General features: G+C 47.6%; 1 protein-coding gene across 8 annotated transcripts in view; it reads left to right on the top strand.

Annotated features, from left to right (window-relative positions):
* Nucleotides 1-237: 237 nt before the first annotated feature.
* The window catches only part of CECR2 (CECR2 histone acetyl-lysine reader), a 190351-nt gene continuing 169657 nt past the window's right edge, over nucleotides 238-20931 (top strand). For 5 of the 8 annotated variants that reach the window (XM_035282860.3, XM_035282954.3, XM_035282988.3 and 2 more), the window contains exon 1: nucleotides 239-496. In XM_035282860.3, the coding sequence (XP_035138751.3) occupies nucleotides 371-496 (126 nt within the window). In that variant the 5' untranslated portion in view covers nucleotides 239-370. Of the gene's footprint in view, nucleotides 497-20931 lie in introns of all 8 variants that reach the window. The other 3 variants (XM_035282811.3, XM_035282914.3, XM_035282781.3) reach the window with 2 other exon arrangements.

A 20931-nucleotide genomic window follows, 5' to 3' on the forward strand; every position in this document is an offset into this window, starting at 1 on the left:
GCCCCTCCCCCCCGGCTTCGCGTCCGGCCCCTCCGCCCCCAGCCCCATCTGTTTCCCCGGCGGGGACTTGATTATATTGTAGGGGACTGGGGGCGGCCGCCGCCTCAGCGGCGGGATGGGGCGAGCGCGCGGACCCGGCGGGCAGCCGCAGCCGCAGCCGCCTCAGTAGCTCGGGCCCCCGAGCCGCCGCCCCCCGCCCGGCGCCCGCCCTCGGCTCCTGCACTCGCCGAGCGGCGGCAGCAGCGGGAGGAGCGCCCCGCCGCCCCCGCCGAGGACCGCGCGGAGGCTGCGGCGCTGCCGCGGCGGGAGTCCCAGGCCGGCGGGCCGAGCGCGGGCAGCGAGGGGCCGCCGCCAGCGCCGCGGCGAGGAGATGTGCCCGGAGGAGGGCGGCGCGGCCGGACTGGGCGAGCTCCGCTCCTGGTGGGAGGTCCCGGCCATCGCGCACTTCTGCTCGCTCTTTCGCACCGCGTTCCGCCTGCCCGACTTCGAGATCGAGGTAAGTGGCTGCGCGGGCGGGAGGCGGCGCGCTGCGCCCCCTGCTCCCCCTGCCCCGCGCGGGGTGTCCCGGGCCTTCGCGCGGAGGGGCCGGGGCCCGAGGGACTTCGGCTGGGAGTCCGGGGCCAGGAGGAGAGCGCGGAAGGGCAGGGGAGCGGGCGGGGGTCGCCGAGCTGTGCCCCGGGTGCCGAGTGCGGGCGTCCGGATGGGGACGCCGGTTCCTGGGGCGGCGGAGCGGGCGGCGCGAGGGCGGGGCGGGCCAGTGCTTTTGTGGGAGAGGGAGCGGGACCCCGCGGCCCTCCCGGGACTTTTCCGGCGGGGCTTAGTGTGGGCGCGAGAGCTGCGCGCGCTCGCCGCCCGGTGCCATTGAGGCGCGAGCCAGCTGCTCCGGCGGGGCCGGGCGCCGGGTGGGGGGGGGGCGTGCTGCGCGGGATTAACTTGGACCCGGCGCTAGGCGGCCGCGGCCGGCGGGGAGGGCTCGCCCCGCTCGGGCGGGCGCGTGGCGGGGACTCCCGGAGGCCTTAAACTCCCGGGAGGCGCTCTGGCCAACTTCGGGCCGGCGGGGACCGGGCCTGGGCGCAGGGCTCCGGGGCTGCGGAGGGAAAGTTTGGGACTCCGTTATTCTTCCACAGCGCTCTTCCTCTCGGAATATTCAGCCTCTTTATCTCGGGGCTCGGGAGCCCTTGGAGTTGAGCTCGCCACCATTATGCCCCGGGGCGAGCGCAGAGGCGGGCTGGCCTTTCTGGCCAGGCCGGAGGTGCTTTCCAGCCCGGGGCTTTGTGATAACTGGGCTGAAACCCCAGGGTCCTGGATGAGCGCGACGGGTGGCGGGAGCGTGCTGAGCGCAGCGGCAGCCCTTTCTCCTAATTTTGTGTTTGGAAGGAGCTGAGAAATAGTCGATTGGTTGGCAGGTTGAATTACCTGTGGCAATACAAGTCGTGACTTTTCACCTTTTGCCTTTGGACAAAGGTGAATCGCAACTGCGTTGGTCAATTTTTGTTTTCCATGCTGCGATGGGTTCGCCGACGCAGTAATCAAAATTAGAGCCACTCTTTTGGATGAGCAGATCGTTGTTGCCTCCCTAGCCCCAGGCTCTTACTTTGTGCCATTTTCGGGTTGATTTCAACTCGTTTATTCCTGAGCTCTTTGCCTCACCCTTATTTTTAGATTCAGTCGTGTTTGCTGAAATATCAGTTGCTTCTCCTATGAATGAAGTGCGGCAGCTTGCTCTCGCCGAAGTTAATGAAATCGAGAAAATAAAAAGATCAAAAGGGTTTGGGATGGGAGAAAGAAGAGGAATGTGGACAGATAACCTAGGGCTACTCACTGGCTTTTGGCGATTCTGAGTTCCTTAAGCTGATTGAAACAATGTGAGCAAATCGTGGGCTTCTCTACTTTTTAGGAAGAGGTAATAACTTGGACATTTTACGCAGCGCCGCAGTTTTCAAAGTTTGAACGTGAATGTAGCAAACATAATTTTATTAATGAAAATGTTCTTGAGTCATATTGACGAACAAACAGAGCCACGAAAGCTAAAAAAGAGTTGGGAATCCTAAAGGTCAAGGGATGTTTCTCAATTACTCTGATGTCTTGCGTTTTCTTTCAGTTCGTACAAAATCGTGAGTAGCTTAATTATGTCCTGCAGTCAAAATGGTGGCTGTGGTGGGAGGTGCCGCCTGTGACAGGGCCATCTTGGGTACGGGGAGACTTGCACCTAGCCCGTTTTCTTTCATACAACGTAGTAAAGTTGAGGTGATGCTGGGATTATGAGTTCAGAGTTTAAAGACCCATCCTAAAAATGTTGTTGGTGAAACTTCACGTCTCAGAATCCATGTATTCCCATTTTGTTGATGGAAAAATAGAGGTAGCTCATTTTGCCTTAAGTACTCGCAGCATATATAGAGTAACCTGTAAATAGCTTGTTCTCTGTTGTAAGAAATAAACTTGCAGTTTCTGAGAATTAGCTGCCTTAATTCCTAAAGGAAATGTAAACAGATTAAAGAGGCGAATTTATATGTATAACAAATGAAAAATCACCGTAGTTTATGTGGTGAATAATCAAGGCTCGTTGAAATGACTGTCTTCTCTTTTGACTTCAGCATTTCCTGGAAATGACAGTTTTTTGGGCTAAAATACATGGTTTTTGAAATGCATGCAACGGAAACGAATATTTGGCTTCCAACATGTGCAGGTTTAAAAACTATCCACACTCGTTTTCATTAGGAGATGTTAAGTCAGTGGATAACAAATGAAAGTGACTTTTCTTTCCTGTAGTTCTTGTCTGATCCATCTCTTGTTAGGTATGTTTTGATACAGCAAATGGAAATGTTAACTTAAGGGTTTTAGTAGTTATCAAAAAATCGAATTTTGTTGGAATAGATTATTATGTCGGACGAAAAAAATTAAGATTTAGAAATGTATTTTCTTGGCTGGGCGTGGTAGCTCAGGCCTGTAATCCCAGCACTTTGGGAGGCTGAGGCAGGCGAATCACCCTGAGGTCAGGAGTTCGAGACCAGCCTAACCAGTATGGTAAAACCCTGTTTCTACTAAAAATACAAAATTAGCTCGGTGTGCTGGTGGGCGCTGGTATCCCAGCTACTTGGGAGGCCGAGGCAGGAGAACGCTTAAACCCTGGAGGCAGAGGTTGCAGTGACCTGAGATCACGCCATTGCAGTCCAGCCTGGGCAACAAAAGTGAAACTCCGTTTCAGAAACAAAACGTGTTTTTCAGACTTCTAATACATTTAACCTGTTGACAGTACAGAACTCAACGAAAACACTATCAATTCTGTTTCTGTAAGTGTACATAATTATTTTTATTTTAATTTTTCTAAGGTGATTTTATTTTAATCTAATAGTTTATGGTCTTGACAGTTTGAGAAACAATCCCTTGTTTAGATTTTGTGACGCAGTGGAAGACCCTTATAAAAAACGGCCGGGCATGGTGGCTCATGCCTGTAATCCCAACTCTTTGGGAGGCTGAGGCGGGTGGATCACCTGAGGTCCAGAGCTGGAGACCAGCCTGGCTAATGTGGTGAAACACCGTTTCTACTAAAAATACAAAAAGTTAGCCAGGGTAATTTTTTATATACAGTCTCAGCTACTTGGGAGGCTGAGGCAGGAGACTCGCTTGAACTCGGGAGGCAAAGGTTGCAGTGAGCCAAGATCTCACCATTGTACTCCAGCTTGGGCAGCAAGAGTGAAACTGTGTCTCAGAAACAAATAATGGTAATAATAATAGTAATAGAATAAAGATAAATTCCAACGCTGAGCCATACCTGTTAGGCCACGTGAAGAGGCCCTACAGTCTTAATTTACTACAACTTTAAAAGATAAAAATGATGAATCATAGCAAGTGGTAAAAGTTGGAGATCATTTATTTCGGGAAACCAGTTTTCAGCCATCGGAAAGATCTCATTTTTACCCTTGACCACCAGACTGAATCCATGGATTTATAGAAAATTTGAGAAGGAGAATCCTCAAGGACTTGGGTTCCATTTATCTAAAGTGAAGCATCTCCAAGATGGGCCAGCAGGGTTCATGCTGCAGTTCTCCAAGAGATTAAGACCTTCCACTCAGATAACTGTCACTAAAACATATTTTAATTTTTGTATGTATTAAATAAAAACACTTTTTACTCTATTAATCCATCTGGAATTTACAGGATTGCTTTAGAAGAGTCGACATACTTGATTCTTAGTTTTAGACGAGAAACCTGTTCATATGGTAGTAATGCCTTACCTCAGCAAAATTCCTAGTTGTAAAAAGACTACAAAAAATTATATAAAAGTGAAAATTATCATAAAATACAGGTAAAAATTAAAACCACCCATAGTTACCAACCAGGGATGAAAGTTGTTAACTGTTAACATTGTATTCTTTCACTCAGCACTGAGTATTAACTATTAACATATCTAGTCATTTCTAAATATGCTCAGGATGTAATTGTGCTGTAGATGAGATGTTTTTGCTTTTCATATGGGTGGAGGTATAGCTGGGAAATAGTAGCTGAGTGACACTGAATTCAATAGTGTCATTAAGCCCCTGCTATATGCTGAACGAGGAACTGGGAGGTTTACCGAAGCAGCTCTTACCCAGCCACCTTTGCCTCAGCAGATCATCTGTTCGTGTTTCAGAACCAGCACATTTTATATGCCACTTGTATTAAATCAAGTATTTTATAATTGTTTAACGTTCTAGTGGGTTTGGTTGGCTAGGATTTGTCCTGATTTGAGAAAAGAAAAAAGGCTAATTGAGCCCTCCAAGATTTACTGCTGTTTTTCCCCAGCTAAGTGCCCTGTGGTAAATACACAGTCTCACTTGACTAAGGTAAGGGAGGGCATCATGACGGATGTCTATTTGTTTCAAATAGGTGGCTGTTTGAAAATGGTCATGTTAAGTTATTTTTATTTTTACTTTATGAGATGAAGTCTTGCTCTTATCACCCAGGCTGCAGTACAAAGGCTCGGTCTCAACTCACTGCAACCTCTGCCTCCCAGGTTCAAGCCATTTTCCTGCCTCGGCCTCCAAGTAGCTGGGATTACAGGCACCTGCCACCACACCCAGCTAAACTTTGTATTCTCCCCCTCCCCCAACTTTTTGTATTTTTAGTGGAAAATGGGGTTTCACCACGTTGGCCAGGCTGGTCTTGAACTCCTGACCTCAGGTGATCCACTCGCCTCAGCCTCCCAGAGTGCTGGGATTACAGGCCTGAGCCACCGTTCCTGGCTAGAATTACCTGAATGGTTTGCAGCGTGATCAAAATAATGTGATTGTCCTATTTGTCTGTTTTCCTTCGTCCTATCTTTGAATACTTAATCCTTTGCCTTCCTGTGCCTCGCCTGGTTTTGATGTGCGTGGATAAGATCCCTTACCTAATCAGCATGAGCTCTGGAGGCAATACTCAGATTCTTGAATTCTACCCTTGGTCCTTCCTTGAAGAATCCAGCCCCTTAATTAAGTGCTGAATGCATGGATTGTTAAACATTAAGTAATAGAAATAGCTAGGAGAGACTTGGCGCGGTGGCTCAAGCCTGTAATCCCAGCACTTTGGGAGGCTGAGGCGGGTGGATCACGAGGTCAAGAGATCGAGACCAACCTGGTCAACAAGGTGAAACCCTGTCTCTACTAAAAATATAAAAAATTAGCTGGGCATGGTGGTGAGTACCTGTAATCGCAGCTACTCAGGAGGCTGAGGCAGGAGAATTGTCTGAACCCAGGAGGCAGAGGTTGCGGTGAGCTGAGATCGCGCCATTGCACTCCAGCCTGGGTAACAAGAGCGAAACTCTGTCTCAAAAAAAAAAAGCTAGGAGAAACTTGCCCGTGCATCTGTTGTTATCAGTGTTTCCCAAACCTGGCGCCAGGGTGGGAGACTTTGTGTGGGTGTACATGTGTGCACTCTGGTGGAGGAGGGGGCCTACTGCTCTCTTCAGATTCTGCACCCAGAAGCGGCCCCCAACCCATACAAAGGTTAAGAGGCCTGGAAATAGATGAAAGGGTAAGTTGGCCCCAGTTGCGTGTTCAGAAGCCTACTTTCATGACACAGGATGCGCTGCGCTAGGGTTAGGAAACTTGTATTCCAATTGTGCCGCTGGAATCGTGAGCCGCTGCACCTGGCCTATCCCGTTTTATTCTTAGCTGACCTTAACCATCACCGTGAGGGAGGGATATCCTCATTATTCAGAGGTGGAAATGGAAAGTTTAGAGAGACTACTGCTTGCACAAGGACTCTCATCTGGGTCTAGGTTCTTTGAGGCCAAATTCTGTCTGTCTCTACCACATCACACTGCTGCTTTTCCAGTTTTCATTATCTGTAAAATTAGGGTCTAGACCCATATGGAACAGCCAGATTCCACAGTGCAAGTCTGGAGTTCTTCGATTCCTACTAATGCGGGGTACAGAAGATACTCTTTTAAAACTTCCGAACTAAGTGCAAAGGGACCAATTCATGTATTCATTCATTTCAGCAAATACATATATATTTTTGAGACAGAGTGTCACTCTGTCACCCAGGCTAGAGTGCAGTGGCATGATCTTGGCTCATTGCAACCTCCACCTCCCAGGTTCAAGGATTCTCCTGCCTCCGCCTCCCAAATAGCTGGGATTACAGACGCGCGCCACCACGCCCAACTAATTTTTGTGTTTTCAATAGAGATGAGGTTTCGCCATGTTGGCCAGGCAGGTCTCGAACTCCTGACGTCAGGTGATCCACCCACTTCGGCCTCCCAAACTGCTGGGATTACAGGCATGAGCCACTGCACACAGCCTTCAGCAAATACTTGTTAAGCACCTACTATGTGTTAGGCAATGCACTAGGTGCTGATACAGTTGTGAACGTAATAGAAAAACACCTGCTTCCTTTTTAGTGCCGTGAGACAGACCTTAATGTATGTAATGTCAGAAGGCCCAAGTAGAGTGGAATGGAGGCTTGCACAGGGCCACACTGAGGCGAAGGTTGTTGCTGGTTAAAGTAAGGTGATTAATAGGGCCTCCCCGAGGAGATGAATGATGTAAAGTGGTGTTTCGTTTTGTTTTGTTTTGAGGCAGTCTCGCTCTGTTGCCAGGCTTGAGTGCAGTGGCGTGATCTCTGCTCACTGTAACCTCTGCCTCCCCAGTTCAAGCACTTTTCCTGCCTCCGCCAGGCATGTGCCACCACATCTAGCTAATTTTTGTATTTTTTTGTAGAGACGGAGTTTCACTGTGTTGGCCAGGATGGTCTTGATCTCCTGACTTGTCATCCGCCCACCTCGTGAGCCACCACGCCCCACCTAAAGTGATTTTTAAAAATAGTGCTTTGTAACACTAATCTGTTTAATGAAAGGTACTAGAGGATAAAATGCCTGATAAAGATTCAGAATCTGCACCTTCTCCAAGGAAGAAAGGCCAAGAACAGGATGTGAATTACAGAAGGGCAGATAGATCTATGAAGGCTGAGATCCTGAAAGGGGAGAATGTGCTATCATAACTCTAAAAGTGAATGCCAGGTCCCCTTTCTATTTATACCCATGATTTGAAAGGGAACGCTGGCTGCTTTGTGTGTGTGTGTGTGTGTGTGTGTGTGTGTGTGTGTGTGTCTACCATGTGAAGCTTCAAACGCAGTAGGGATCTTGTGCAGTTTAGAAGGGGCAGCCCCTCTGGTCTCTGAAGGGTGGCCTGCGTTAGCACATGGCACGCTTGGCGACGGAAGTTAAGTTGCTGAATTTCCTGGAACACAGGAAAGCCTAAATGCACCTTGGCAGCATTCGCGACTAGTGATCATCTGCCACTTCGATGATGGGAGCTTCTATGGTGCGGGGGCTGAGAATGCGGCGCACTTGGCGCAGCGTGGAGAACTCCAGCGCAAAGGTGGTTTCGGTAAAAACGTGGTGTTGCACAGAGCCACGGGGGCACTTCCGAGCACAGGGTCTTAAATCTAGGCGATGTGACTGAACACATTTTCAAAAGGCACCAATCAGAAACCTGGACTGTGGTCCACCTCTCATTAAGTTGTGTCCTTAGGCACATGACTTTGGGTTTCCGGCGCCCCGTGAGTGATGGTTTTAGACTCAGTGATTCAGGTTCTGTGGTTCTAGACATGTTTCTTAGCATGCATAGCACTCTTAACTCGTTCAGAAAATGGCTGACTTACCAGTTAGGGTCAAGGTTAGGATCCATGTCTTACAAATAAATTCTGTACCGAGTGAAAACTGCAAATCCATACTTGCTGAGTTTGTAAATTATAGAAATTTTTTCTTTCTCTTTCTCTGGCATCTTCTCTGCAAATAAGCTACTTTGAAAGTAGCTTTTTTTGGGAGGCCAAGGCGGGTGGATCACGAGGTCAAGAGATCGAGACCATCCTGGTCAACATGGTGAATCCCCGTCTCTACTAAAAAAACAAAAAAAAATTAGCTGGGCATGGTGGCGCGTGCCTGTAATCCCAGCTACTAAGGAGGCTGAGGCAGGAGAATTGCCTGAACCCAGGAGGTGGAGGTTGCAGTGAGCCGAGATCGCACCATTGCACTCCAGCCTGGGTAACAAGAGCGAAACTCCGTCTCAAAAACAAAAACAAATACATCTGGCCTCACCAGATCTGGCCTGATTATTTAAGTGCAGCAAGAATGGGAACTGACCTATGTAGGCTCTTTTTAAGTGTGTTTTGCTAGAACTTTTAATAAGGAATCTCGGATTCACTTTTTAAAAAACTCTTGAGGCTAGAAAGCCAACAATTTGCCATCAGAGCCTGGTGCAGTGGCTCATGCCTGTAACCCCGCCACTCTGGGAGGCCAGGGTGGGCGGATCACCTGAGGTCAGGAGTTCAAGAACAGCCTGGCCAACATGGTGAAACCCCATCTCTACTAAAAATACAAAAAATTAGCTGGGCATGGTGGTGCATGCCTGTAATCCCAGCTACTCAGGAGGCTGAGGCAGGAGAATTGCCTGAACCCAGGAGGCGGAGGTTGCGGTGAGCCGAGATCGCGCCATTGCACTCCAGCCTGGGTAACGAGCGAAACTCTGTCTCAAAAAAAAAAAAAAAAAGAAAGTAACTTTTGAGACTTGAATATTCACATTTTCAGTATCTCTAGTGCACTTAAACTGATCTAAGATTCTGTGCTTTGAGATTTTGAGGAATTCTGGAGGCTGAAGGCCTTGAATTATGTGGTTCTTTTTAAAAGACAGTATCGGGCTCCACTCGGTCTGTGAACCTGTGCAGTCTCCTCAAAAAAGAAAAGATGGTATCTGACGGTATCACCCAGGCTGGATTGAACTGAGCTCAAAAGATCCTGGTGTCTCATTCTCCGGGGTAGTGGGACTCCAGGTGCATGCCACTGCCCTGGGCTCCCTTTCGCTTAGTCTGTTTCTTACAGTTTATGGCATCAGTGCCTGGAACTCTTGACTAAGATCCACTTCCGGCTCCTGGCTTGTGGTCTGCCTTTCATTTGCTGTTATGACCTTTTCAGATGGCCGCTGCCCTTCCTCCGTCTTCACACGTTTCATGGGGCGATATCCCTTGGCTGCTTTTATTATATTTTCTTTTTATTAGGCTCTAACAATATCAGTCAATTTATATTGGAAAACTTGGGACAGTCATTTTTTCAGCAGCTCTTAGGATTGAGAAAAGGTTTGGTTGAATAGTCAGAGTGAGCTCAAGATTCCGTGCGGGTTTTTTTTTTTTTTTTTTTTAGGTGGAATTTTGCCCTTGTCACCCAGGGTGCAGTGGAATGGTGTGATATCTGGTCACTGCAACCTTTACCTCTGGGTTCAAGCAGTTCTCCAGCCTCAGCCTCCCAAGTAGCTGGGATTACAGGTGCTTGGCACCACGCGCAGCTAATTTTTCTATTTTTAGTAGAGATAGGTTTTCACCATGTTGGCCAGGGTGGTCTTGAACTCCTAACCTCAGGTGATCCACATGCCTCAGCCTCACAAAGTGCTGGGATTACAGGCGTGAGCCACTATGCCTGGCCCTGTGCGTTCTTTTAATCCTCAGCACTGTTGAAAGTTTGGGCTGAAAATCTTTTGCGGGAAGCTGTTACATGAAGAATGCTGTGTGCTTTTTAAGATGTTTGGCAGTATTGCTGGCCTCCACACTGAGGTGCCAGTAGGACCCCCCAGTCATGACAAATAAAAATGTCGCCAGACATTGCCAAATATCTCCTGGGGGTGAAATTGGCCTGCTTGAGGATCACTAGTTAGGGTGTGAAATAGAGATGAGTTTTCAGCGTTGGTCATTGTATAGAAGGTACACTGTATGTGAGGTAGATGAGTTTTTCTTTTTGATGGAGATTTTTTTCCTCCTAAACGCAACCCTTTAGTATTTCTGTTTATGGAAATGTAAGGAAGTGAAGGTTACTCCCAGAGGTGAGTGTCATCAGCAGTTGTGCACGTCAAGCCCAGGATACACATGTTCAGTGTTTTCTTTCCTAGGGCATCGTTTAAGGAAAGAATTGAGTTTGGGGCCAGGAGGGAGGGAACCTCGAAGCTGACAAAGGCCTTCCCCTACAAAAGGCCTCCCTGAAGCAGGGCCTGGCTGCCTGGTGCTGTGGGGAGGAGGGGTGAGGGGTGTTGTGCTTAAGCCTGGGGCTGGAGCGGCTGCCATGGCGTGTCAGGGCACAGGGCTCTTGACAGATCTCTTGAGCATTGCACAGTGGTGTACTGGGGAGGGGGTTATCCATGACCAGGTCAAAAGTTCAGGGGGACCTAAGTTGAAGGCGCGCGTGCGCGCGCATGCATGGGTGCGTGCGTGCGTGTGTTTGGGACACGTATATGTAAAGTTGATTATTCCATCAGAATTTTCAGTGTAGAACACGGCGACCACATAAACTTGAGGCCGCTCTAAATATTTTTTTAATGTTTTCTCACATTTGATTTTGCTCTCAGCAAGCATGGTGAAATGTTTGATGGATTCAAGTAGATTTTTATTTTGCGTTGGGGAGAAAATGGTATTGTGGTTGTGACTGAGACAGTGAAGGGCTTTGAGCTCCTTGGAAGAAAGATGTCACTTACCTTTGGCTTTTGAAGATGTTTTCTTTGAGTGCCCATCTCCAGGTCCTCCTTTTCCTTCTTGGGGTATTCGATCCCCACAGGGACCCTGTGCCTTGTTTCTTATTCTTGATCTCTTTGGCTGGAACTAAGGTCTGACCATTGTTTTTTTTTGTTTGTTTTCTACTCCATTGTGCTCTGCTTACGCCCTAGGGTTTGTTCTGGGCATCAGTGGAGGAGGGGTAGAATTTCTGGCCTGCATCAAGGTGTTAAATCCCAGAATTTGTGTAAATAAGTTGGTGTGAAGTCAGTCACTTCTACAGCCAAGAGCAGTTTTCTCTTTAGAGTGCAGATGCCCCCTCAGAATAATTCTCTCGTGTTCTGTTTTGTGTTTCGTTAGCCACACACCCATTTAAAATGTAATGTGGTTTATGTAAAAATATATGGATCATAGTATTTCATGCTCCTATTTGAAGTGTCTGACCTGATGTGGCCTTTACGAAAGACATTGGCTTTTTTTAATGTTTTTTAATTGTCATGTGCCTCTAAGTTTCACACTGGAATAGTGAGTGAGCTTTTAGCTTTGCTTCTACAGCCCAGTCTCTTGGGAGCTGAATCAGGTCTACTTTTCCCTAGGGGTGGGACTGCTGGACTGTGGCCGTGTGACTTGGCAGTGTGTCACTGAGGCATGTGGCCACCTGAATTGATGTGTGAGTTGCTGTCAGAACAGACGGTGTGCACCCTCTCATGCTCCTCCCCACCCATCACCTCTAAAAGTAAGTAAAGTAGAGGAAGCCAGGGGGCCACAATTAAACTCATCGCTTCACTTCTAAATCACACCCAATTAATAGTTCGTGAGAATGGATACGTTTTTAGAATTGTGAATGCTGTTCAGCGGCCTTGTTGACTGTAGGAGTGTTTTTTTCTCCTGGCCCATTCCTTTTAATGAACACCCCTACCCTGCGTGTTCATTGTCTCAGCAACAATGGCACTAAGGACAGTTGATTTGCTTGACAGAAAATGTGTTAAATGAACAGATCTCCTTCTTTAGCAAGTCCTTTCTCTTCTCCGTTCCCATTATGTCTCTGTCTTCCTGAAAGGTTGTTTGTGAATTCTTTTAGGTGTGGGGACAATTTTTATAGCCGAGGCCTGGAGTTCTTTGTTAAGGGAACATTGTTGTACAGGGGTAAGGTACTTTAAAGAAAAAATTTCACCTGTTGTCATAATAAAGGAATTTGAATTTGGATTATGTTCCAGTCTTGCAGGGGCATTGATTTGGGTTAGTAGCTACACACATGTACTAATTCTTTTCACATTGCTTCTGAAAGACTTTTCCCCCCATTTTCCTCTGTGCTATTAAAGCAGCCCCCCAGCCCTCCTTTCAGGAATGTCGAAGATTTGGAGGGGAATGTAGTTGAGGTTGAGGATGCTTGTGTGTCCTCGTAACCCCAGACTTTTGTTTGTTTGTTTAACGTGGCACACTTTACAAGTCTGCGTGTTGCCCTGCACAGGCCAGTTTTAGTACAAGTGCTGCTGGAGTGAACGCGTAACCCTAGATTTCCGTCACCATCAACAATGGAGCCCATCTTCCTTACCCATGATCGTGCTTGGATTTCTGTAACATGCCAGTTTTTACCATCAAAGTGAAATTTTTTTAAAAAAGGAAATTCTGAAATCCCAACCAGCCTTCCCTGTGATATTGTCATGAGTGTAGTAGCATTATGTCTTAAATAATGTATAGACCTTAGTTTAAAAATACTTCAGGCTGGGCACAGTGGCTCACGCCTATAATCCCAGCACTTTGGAAGGCTGAGGCTGACGAATGGCTTGAGCCTAGTAGTTTGAGACAAACCTGACCAACATGGTGAAATGCTGTCTCTACTAAAAATACAAAAATTAGCTGGGCACGGTGGTGTGTGCCTGTGGTCCCTGGTACATGGGAGGCTGAGATGGGGGGATTGCTTGAGTCCGGGAGGCGGAGATTGCGGGTCAAGATTGTAACACTGCACTCCAGTCTGGGCAGTAGAGCCAGACCTTGGCTCAAAAAAAACACACCAAACTATTGCTTAAAAATTCTACTGATCAGATTTTTATAGGCATGAGTTCGGTGGCTCATGCCTATAATCCCAGCACTTTGGGAGGCCGAGGCAGATGGATCATGAGGTTAAGAGATTGAGCCCATCCTGGTCAACATGGTGAAACCCCATCTCTACTAAAAATACAAAAAAATTAGCTGGGCATGGTGGCACGTGCCTGTAATCCCACTTACTCAGGAGGCTGAGGCAGGAGAACTGCCTGAACCCAGGAGGTGGAGGTTGCGGTGAGCCGAGATTGCGCCATTGCACTCCAGCCTGGGTAACAAGAGCGAAACTCCGTGTCAAAAAAAAAAAAAAAAAAAAAAAATCCTAGTGATCATCTGAGTCACGGTCGTGCCTCGTGCTGCCGGCTGCCGGCCGCTCAAGGTTTGCCGCATCAGTTGACTTCGTTTCATGAAAGATTTCTCCATCAAGTGCCATGCTGTTTGATAGCACTTCACTCATGCTAAAAGCTCTTTCAAAACTGCATTCTGTCTTCTCCAACCCTGCCGCTGCCTTATCAGCTTAGTTTAGAATATTCTAAATCTTCTGTTGTCATTTCAACAATGTTGACAGCTTCTTCTTTACCAGAAATACATTCTGTCTCAACAGACTTCTTTTTTTGCTCATCTATAAGAAGCAGCTCCTCTTAATCTAGTCTTCAGAGAAGGTTAAAAATGAAAACGATTCACGGTGGCTCAAGCCTGTAATCCCAGCACTTTGGGAGGCTGAGGCGGGTGGATCACGAGGTCAAGAGATCGAGACCATCCTGGTCAACATGGTGAAACTCTGTCTCTACTAAAAATACAAAAAATTTGCTGGGCATGGTGGCGTGTGCCTGTAATCCCAGCTACTCAGGAGGCTGAGGCAGGGGAATTGCCTCAACCCAGTATGCGGAGGTTGCGGTGAGCCAAGATCGCGCCATTGCACCTAGCCTGGGTAACGAGCGAAACTCCGCCTCAAAAAAAAAGAAAAAATGAAAATGAAGAAAAGAGGCTGGGCGCAGTGGCTTAAGCCTGTAATCCCAGCACTTTGGGAGGCCAAGGCGGATGGATCCACGAGGTCAAGAGATTGAGACCATCCTGGTCAACATGGTGAAACCTACCTCGTCTCTACTAAAAATACAAAAATTAGCTGGGCCTGGTGGCGCGTGCTTGTAATCCCAGCTACTCAGGAGGCTGAGGCAGGAGACTTGCCTGAACCCAGGGGCGGAGGTTGCGGTGAGCCAAGATCGTGCCATTGCACTCCAGCCTGGGTAACAAGAGCGAAACTCTGCCTCAAAAAAAAAAAAAAGAAGAAAAAAGAAAATGAAGAAAAGAGGCCGGGCACAGTGGCTCAAGCCTGTAATCCCAGCACTTTGGGAGGCCGAGCTGGGTGGATGATGAGGTCAAGAGATCGAGACCATCCTGGTCAACATGGTGAAACCCTGTCTCTACTAAAAATACAAAAAATTTGCTGGGCATGGTGGCGCACACCTGTAATCCCAGCTACTTAGGAGGCTGAGGCAGGAGAATTTCCTGAACCCAGGAGACGGAGGTTGCGGTGAGCCGAGATCGCGCCATTGCACCTAGCCTGGGTAACGAGCGAAACTCCGCCTCAAAAAAAAAGAAAAAATGAAAATGAAGAAAAGAGGCTGGGCGCAGTGGCTTAAGCCTGTAATCCCAGCACTTTGGGAGGCCAAGGCGGATGGATCCACGAGGTCAAGAGATTGAGACCATCCTGGTCAACATGGTGAAACCTACCTCGTCTCTACTAAAAATACAAAAATTAGCTGGGCCTGGTGGCGCGTGCTTGTAATCCCAGCTACTCAGGAGGCTGAGGCAGGAGACTTGCCTGAACCCAGGGGCGGAGGTTGCGGTGAGCCAAGATCGTGCCATTGCACTCCAGCCTGGGTAACAAGAGCGAAACTCTGCCTCAAAAAAAAAAAAAAGAAGAAAAAAGAAAATGAAGAAAAGAGGCCGGGCACAGTGGCTCAAGCCTGTAATCCCAGCACTTTGGGAGGCCGAGCTGGGTGGATGATGAGGTCAAGAGATCGAGACCATCCTGGTCAACATGGTGAAACCCTGTCTCTACTAAAAATACAAAAAATTTGCTGGGCATGGTGGCGCACACCTGTAATCCCAGCTACTTAGGAGGCTGAGGCAGGAGAATTTCCTGAACCCAGGAGACGGAGGTTGTGGTGACCCGAGATCGTGCCATTGTACTCAGCCTGGGTAACAAGAGCGAAACTCCGTCTCAAAAAAGAAAAAGAAAATGAAGAAAAGAAAAAATGAAAAACAGAACTCTTCATTCACGTTTCATCATGAGGTTGCAGCAATTCAGTCACATCTTCAGGTCCGCTTTTTTTTTTTTTTTTTTTGGAGACAGAGTCTTGCTCTGTAGCCCAGGCTGGAGTCCAATGACGGCAGGATCTCAGCTCACTGCAAACTCCACCTCCTGCATTGAAGCTATTCTTCTGCCTCAGCCTCTCTAGTAGCTGGGACCATGGCCATGCACCACCATGCCAAGCTATTTTTTTTTTCTTTTTAATGTAGTAGAGATGGGGTTTCACCATGTTGGCCAGGCTGGTCTCAAACTCCTGACCTCAGGTGATCCACCCTCCTCAGCCACCCAGAGTGCTGGGTTATAGGTGTGAGCCACTGTGCCTAGTCCAGGTCCACTAATAATTCTCTTCTCTTGCTGTTTCTGTTACATCTGTATTTCTTTCCTCCACTGACGTCTTGAATCCCTCAAAGTCACCCATGAAGGTTGGAATCCACTTCTTCCAAATTCCTGTTTATACAGATATTTGGACCTCCTCCCAGGAATCATGGATGTTCTTAATGGCATCTAGCATCATGAATTTTTTCTGGAAGGTTCTAAATTTGCTTTGCCCAGATTCATCAGAAGAATCACTATCTATGACAGCTATTGCCTTACAAAATGTATTTATTTTATTTTTTGTAGAGATGGAGTCTTGCTATGTTGCCCAGTCTGGTCTTGAATTCCTGGCCTTACACAATTCTCCTATCTTTGCCTCCTAAAGTGCTATAGGATTACAGGCGTGAGCCACTGCTCCCAGCAACAAAATGTATTTTTTAAATAATAAACTTTGAAAGTTGAAATTACTTCTTGATCCATGGGCTGCAGGATGGGTGCTGTGTTAGCAGGCATAAAAACCACAGTAATCTCATACATCTCCATCAGAACTTTTGGGTAACCAAGTGTATTGTCAGTTAACGGTAATACTTTGAAAGCAGTGACACTTTTCTGAGCAGTAGGTCTCAAAAGTAGACTTAAAATATTGAGTAAACCATGTGGTAAACAGATGTGCTGTTATCCAGGTTTTGTTGTCTCATTTAGAGAGCACAAGTGGAATAGATTAGCACAATTCCCAAGGGCCCCTGGCTTCCAGAAAGTCACCAGCACCTAACAAGAGAGTCAGCCTGTCCTTTGAAGCAGGGCATTGACTTCTCCTCTTTAGCTATTAAAGTCCCAGGTGGCATTTTCTTTCATTAAAAGGCTGTTTGATTACAGTGAAAACCTTCATTCATGATCTTAGCTACATCTTCTGGATAGCTTGCTGGAGCTTCTGTGGAAATAGCTTCTTTCCTAAAGCCTCACAAACCAACCTGTGCTCACCTCCAGCTTTTCTTCTGCAGTTTCCTCACCTTTTTAAGTCTTCATAAAGTTGAAGAGAGTAAGGGCCTTGCTCTTAGGCTTTGGCTTAAGGAAATGTGACTGCTTTGATCTGCTCTCCAGGCCACTCAGACTTTGTCTTTATCAGTAATAAGGTTGTTTTGCTTTCTCATTCCTGTGTTCACTGGAGCAGTGCGTATTATTTCCGTCAATAACTTTTCCTTTGCATACACAGCTTGGCTAACTGGCTCAAGAGGCCAGTTTTTGTCCTGTTTCAGCTTTTAGCACGCCTTCCTCGTGAAGCTTAATCATGTCTAGCTTTTTGTTCGTTTGTTTGAGATAGAGTCTGTCACCCAGGCTGGAGTGCAGCCTCCGCCACCTGAGTTAAGGATTCTCCTGCCTCAGCCTCCCACGTGGCTGGGATTACAGGCACTTGCCACCACACCTGGCTAATTTTTGTATTTTAGTAGAGATGGGTTGCATCATGTTAGTCAGGCTGGTCTTGAACTCCTGACCTTAAATGATCCGCCTGCCTGTGCCTCCCAAAGTGCTGGGATTACAGGCTTGAGGCACCACCCCTGCTTCTAGCTTTTAAATAAAAGTGAGCGACGTGGGACTCTTACTTACACTTGAACACTTAAAGGCTATTGTAGGCTTATTAACTGGCCTGGTGTAAATGTTATGTTTCAGGGAGTAGGGAGGCCCAAGGAGAGGGAGACAGGGAATGGCCAGTCTATGGAGCAGTCAGAAGACACATATTTATCAGTTGAGTTTGCTGTTTTATGTGGGTATAATCCTTGGTGCCCCAAAACAATTACAGTAGATCACTAGTCACAGGTCAACATAACAGACATAATAATAATGATTATTATAATGAAAACATTCGACATTGTGAGAATTACCAAAATGTGACAGAGACATACAGTGAGCCACATGCTGTCCGGAAAATGGCACTATTAGACTTCCTCATTGCAGGGTTGCGTGAAGTCTTCAGTTTGTAAGAAATGCAGCATCTGCAAGCGTCGTAAAGGAAAACAGTACAATGAGGGGCCTGTCTTAGAGTGGAAGGGGCATGAAACGCTGGCAGTAGTGCCAACAGGGAAGGACATTTCTCACTGGCGCTATTGAAGAAAGAGTAGATGGGCCTGGATGACCCCCAGCGTGGGTGCACGTGGTTGCGTTGCTTAGGATATTTTTGGCTGTGAATGATGGAATAACAATGCCTTTAGCACCGCAGATGACCCTGTGACATGTGCACTGGAGGAATGGGGTTCCTGGCAGGCCGGGCAGCCCCGTGGTGGGTGTCGAGCCCTCACATGGTGGTGCCACTCGTGGTCACAGGACGGACTCTGCAGCGACAAGGTCTGCATGGCAGAGTGAAACAGAGAAGTATTGGGGAAATGACGGTGGAAAACAGCCTTTGAGATCATGATTCGACAGGTCAAAGATGGCTTCAGAGAAGGGATTTGAGTTACTCTGCCAAAAACAGAGGCTGAGACTTAGAAAACTTAATTCTACTATAAGGGGAGAGGACAAGATCTCTCAAAGAAGCTTAAGAGCATGGTGAGAAAAGGAAGGGCCTTAAAAAATTTTTTTCACGAAGAATATATAGCAATTATAACAAGAAAAAATGAAACCAGTCTCAGCCCCTTCATGGTGAGGATTTGGGTGTTGTATTGAAAAGGTCATCGTAGGACCCCCTTGTAAGAAAAAGCAGCCTGTTTCCAAATTCTGCTCAGTATTGGATATCAGTAGTCCCCTCCTCTGTTCCACACACCGTGTAGTTGTTGGGCTTGTGTCTACCCCATCCTAGAATGGTCAGTTGCTCAGCATTTTAGCTTCCTGTGCAGTAAAATGGAAATGAAAATCCAGACACAGAGAAATGTTCCCTCCCTCCTTCCCTCCCTCCCTCCTTCCCTCTCCCTCCTTGCCTCCTTCCCTCCTTCCTTCCTTCCCTCCTTCCCTCCCTCCTTTTCTTCCTTCCCTTCTCTCCCTCTCTCCCTCCCTCCCTCCCTCCTTGCCTCCTTCCCTCTTTCCCTCCTTCCTTCCCTTCTTCCCTCCCTCCTTTCCTTTCCTCCCTCCCTCCTTCCCTCTCTCCCTCCTTCCCTCCCTCCCTCCTTGCCTCCTTCCCTCCTTCCCTCCTTCCCTCCTTCCTTCTTTCCCTCCTTTCCTTCCCTCCCTCCCTGCCTCCTTCCTTCTTTCCCTCCTTTCTTCCCTCCTTCCCTCCCTCCCTCCTTCCCTCTCTCCCTCCTTCCCTCCCTCCCTCCTTGCCTCCTTCCCTCCTTCCTTCTTTCCCTCCTTTCCTTCCCTCCCTCCCTCCCTCCTTGCCTCCTTCCCTCCTTCCTTCTTTCCCTCCTTTCCTTCCCTCCCTCCCTCCTTCCTTCCTTTCTTCTTTCCTTTCCTTTCCTTTTTTCTTTTCTTTCTTTTTGCTCTTGTTGCCCAGGCTGGAGTGCAGTGCCTCCCAGGTTCAAGTGATTGTCCTGCTTCAGCCTCCTGAGTAGCTAGGATTACAGGCACATACCACAACTCTGGGCTAATATTTCTGTTTTTAGTAGAGATTGGGTTTCATCATATTGGTCAGGCTGGTCTTGAACTCCCAACCTCCCGTGATCCACCTGCCTCAGCCTTCCAAAGTACTGGGAACCTCTGCCTCCCGGGTTAAAAAGTGATTCTCCTGCCTCAGCCTCCAGAGTAGCTGGGACTACAGGTGTGCACCGCCTCGCCGAGCTGATTTTTGTATTTTCAGTAGAGATGGGGTTTCACCATATTGGTCAGGCTGGTCTCTAACTCCTGACCTCATGATCTGCCTGCCTTGGCCTCCCAAAGTGCTGGGATTATGGGCCTGAGCCACCGCGCCCGGCCGGAATGCGCCTTTCTTTCTGTAGAATTTATGATTTGTTCTTGCTTGACTGTTGTTCTTTGGCATACTTCCGTTTTTAGTCTCCCTGTTGTGGCTTAATGTTTTGTGAGACTACTACTTCCTGTTATTTCGTGATTTGTGATTTTTTTGTAATGGGAATTTGTGTACAAATAAGCTATTCAGGTGTTTATGTTCTGTGTTACGTTTAATAACGGGTTCCCATGCCAGAGGGAGTGACACCTCCACAGAAAGGCTTCTTTTGTTTGTCTCATTTCTCCACTGGTTCTACAGAAAATTTCAGAGGCTGTCTGCTCCTCCTTGCCCTTGTCAAGCAAATCTGTATCATGGCGGTAATCTCTAACACATCTTGTAAGAAAAAGATGAACTGGGCCAGTGAAATTTCCATTCTTGGGGAGTACAGCAGGAAACAGAAGGATTATCGAGTCGTATGGAAGAAAAGGTGAAAGGTCACAGGGAGCAGCCGCAACACAGTCAGAATCTTACAGATGAGGAAGCAAACCTGGGCAAGACCCAGCCACAGAGGAACTAACGGGAAGGCCCCGGCTCCAGCCTGCTGGCGTGTGTCCAGCAGGAGCCCCCACACCTGACGGAGTCTTCCATGCGCTGCCCCTCAAAGCGCCTAACATATCCCCACTTTGGTCTGTGTGCACGTACATGTTAAGTATCTTGGAAACACAAGATCATGCTGTTACATGTGCTTCTGTTATGGTTTATCCTGTTGACAGGGCTGTATCACAGAATGCCCTTTTAATCACAAGTCGTGATTTCCAGTAGCTGCAGAATGTTCGAGTAGATGGACTGTCATGTAGCCAGGCCCCTTTTGGGCGTTTGCATTATTTGTGGTTGTTTCCTATCATGACAACCAAGAACCAGAACAATTTTTTCCTAAGATAGGAATAGTGGTCCCTCCCCCACCCCCAGATGGAGTCTCACTCTGTCACCCAGGCTGAGGTGCAGTGGCGTCATCTTGGCTCACTGCAACCTCCACTTTCTGGGTTCAAGTGATTCTTCTGCCTCAGCCTCCCAAGTAGCTGGGATTACAGGTGCCCGCCACCATGTGTGACTAATTTTTGTGTATTTTTAGTAGAGATGGGGTTTCATCATGTTGGTCAGGCTGGTCTTGAACTCCTGACCTTGCCATCTGCCTACCTCGGCCTCCCAAAGTGTTGGGATTACAGGCATGAGCCACTGCGCCCGGCCAGGATTAGGGTTTTTAATCATTAGACTTCTGTTATTATTAACGTTCTATATTTGAGGTTTTAAGTTTCGAGGTTGTTTTTTTTTTTCCCCTCCAAGAGGGAGTTTCACTCTGTCTTCCAGGCTGGAATGCAGTAAAAGCTTTATTTTTAAGTAATGTCAAACTTAACTGGAAACTTAGAAGGCTGGTACAGAGAATTCCTGAGCTCCC

This window comes from Callithrix jacchus, chromosome 1 (genome assembly GCF_049354715.1).
Source record: "Callithrix jacchus isolate 240 chromosome 1, calJac240_pri, whole genome shotgun sequence".
NCBI classification, from domain to species: Eukaryota; Metazoa; Chordata; class Mammalia; order Primates; family Cebidae; genus Callithrix; species Callithrix jacchus.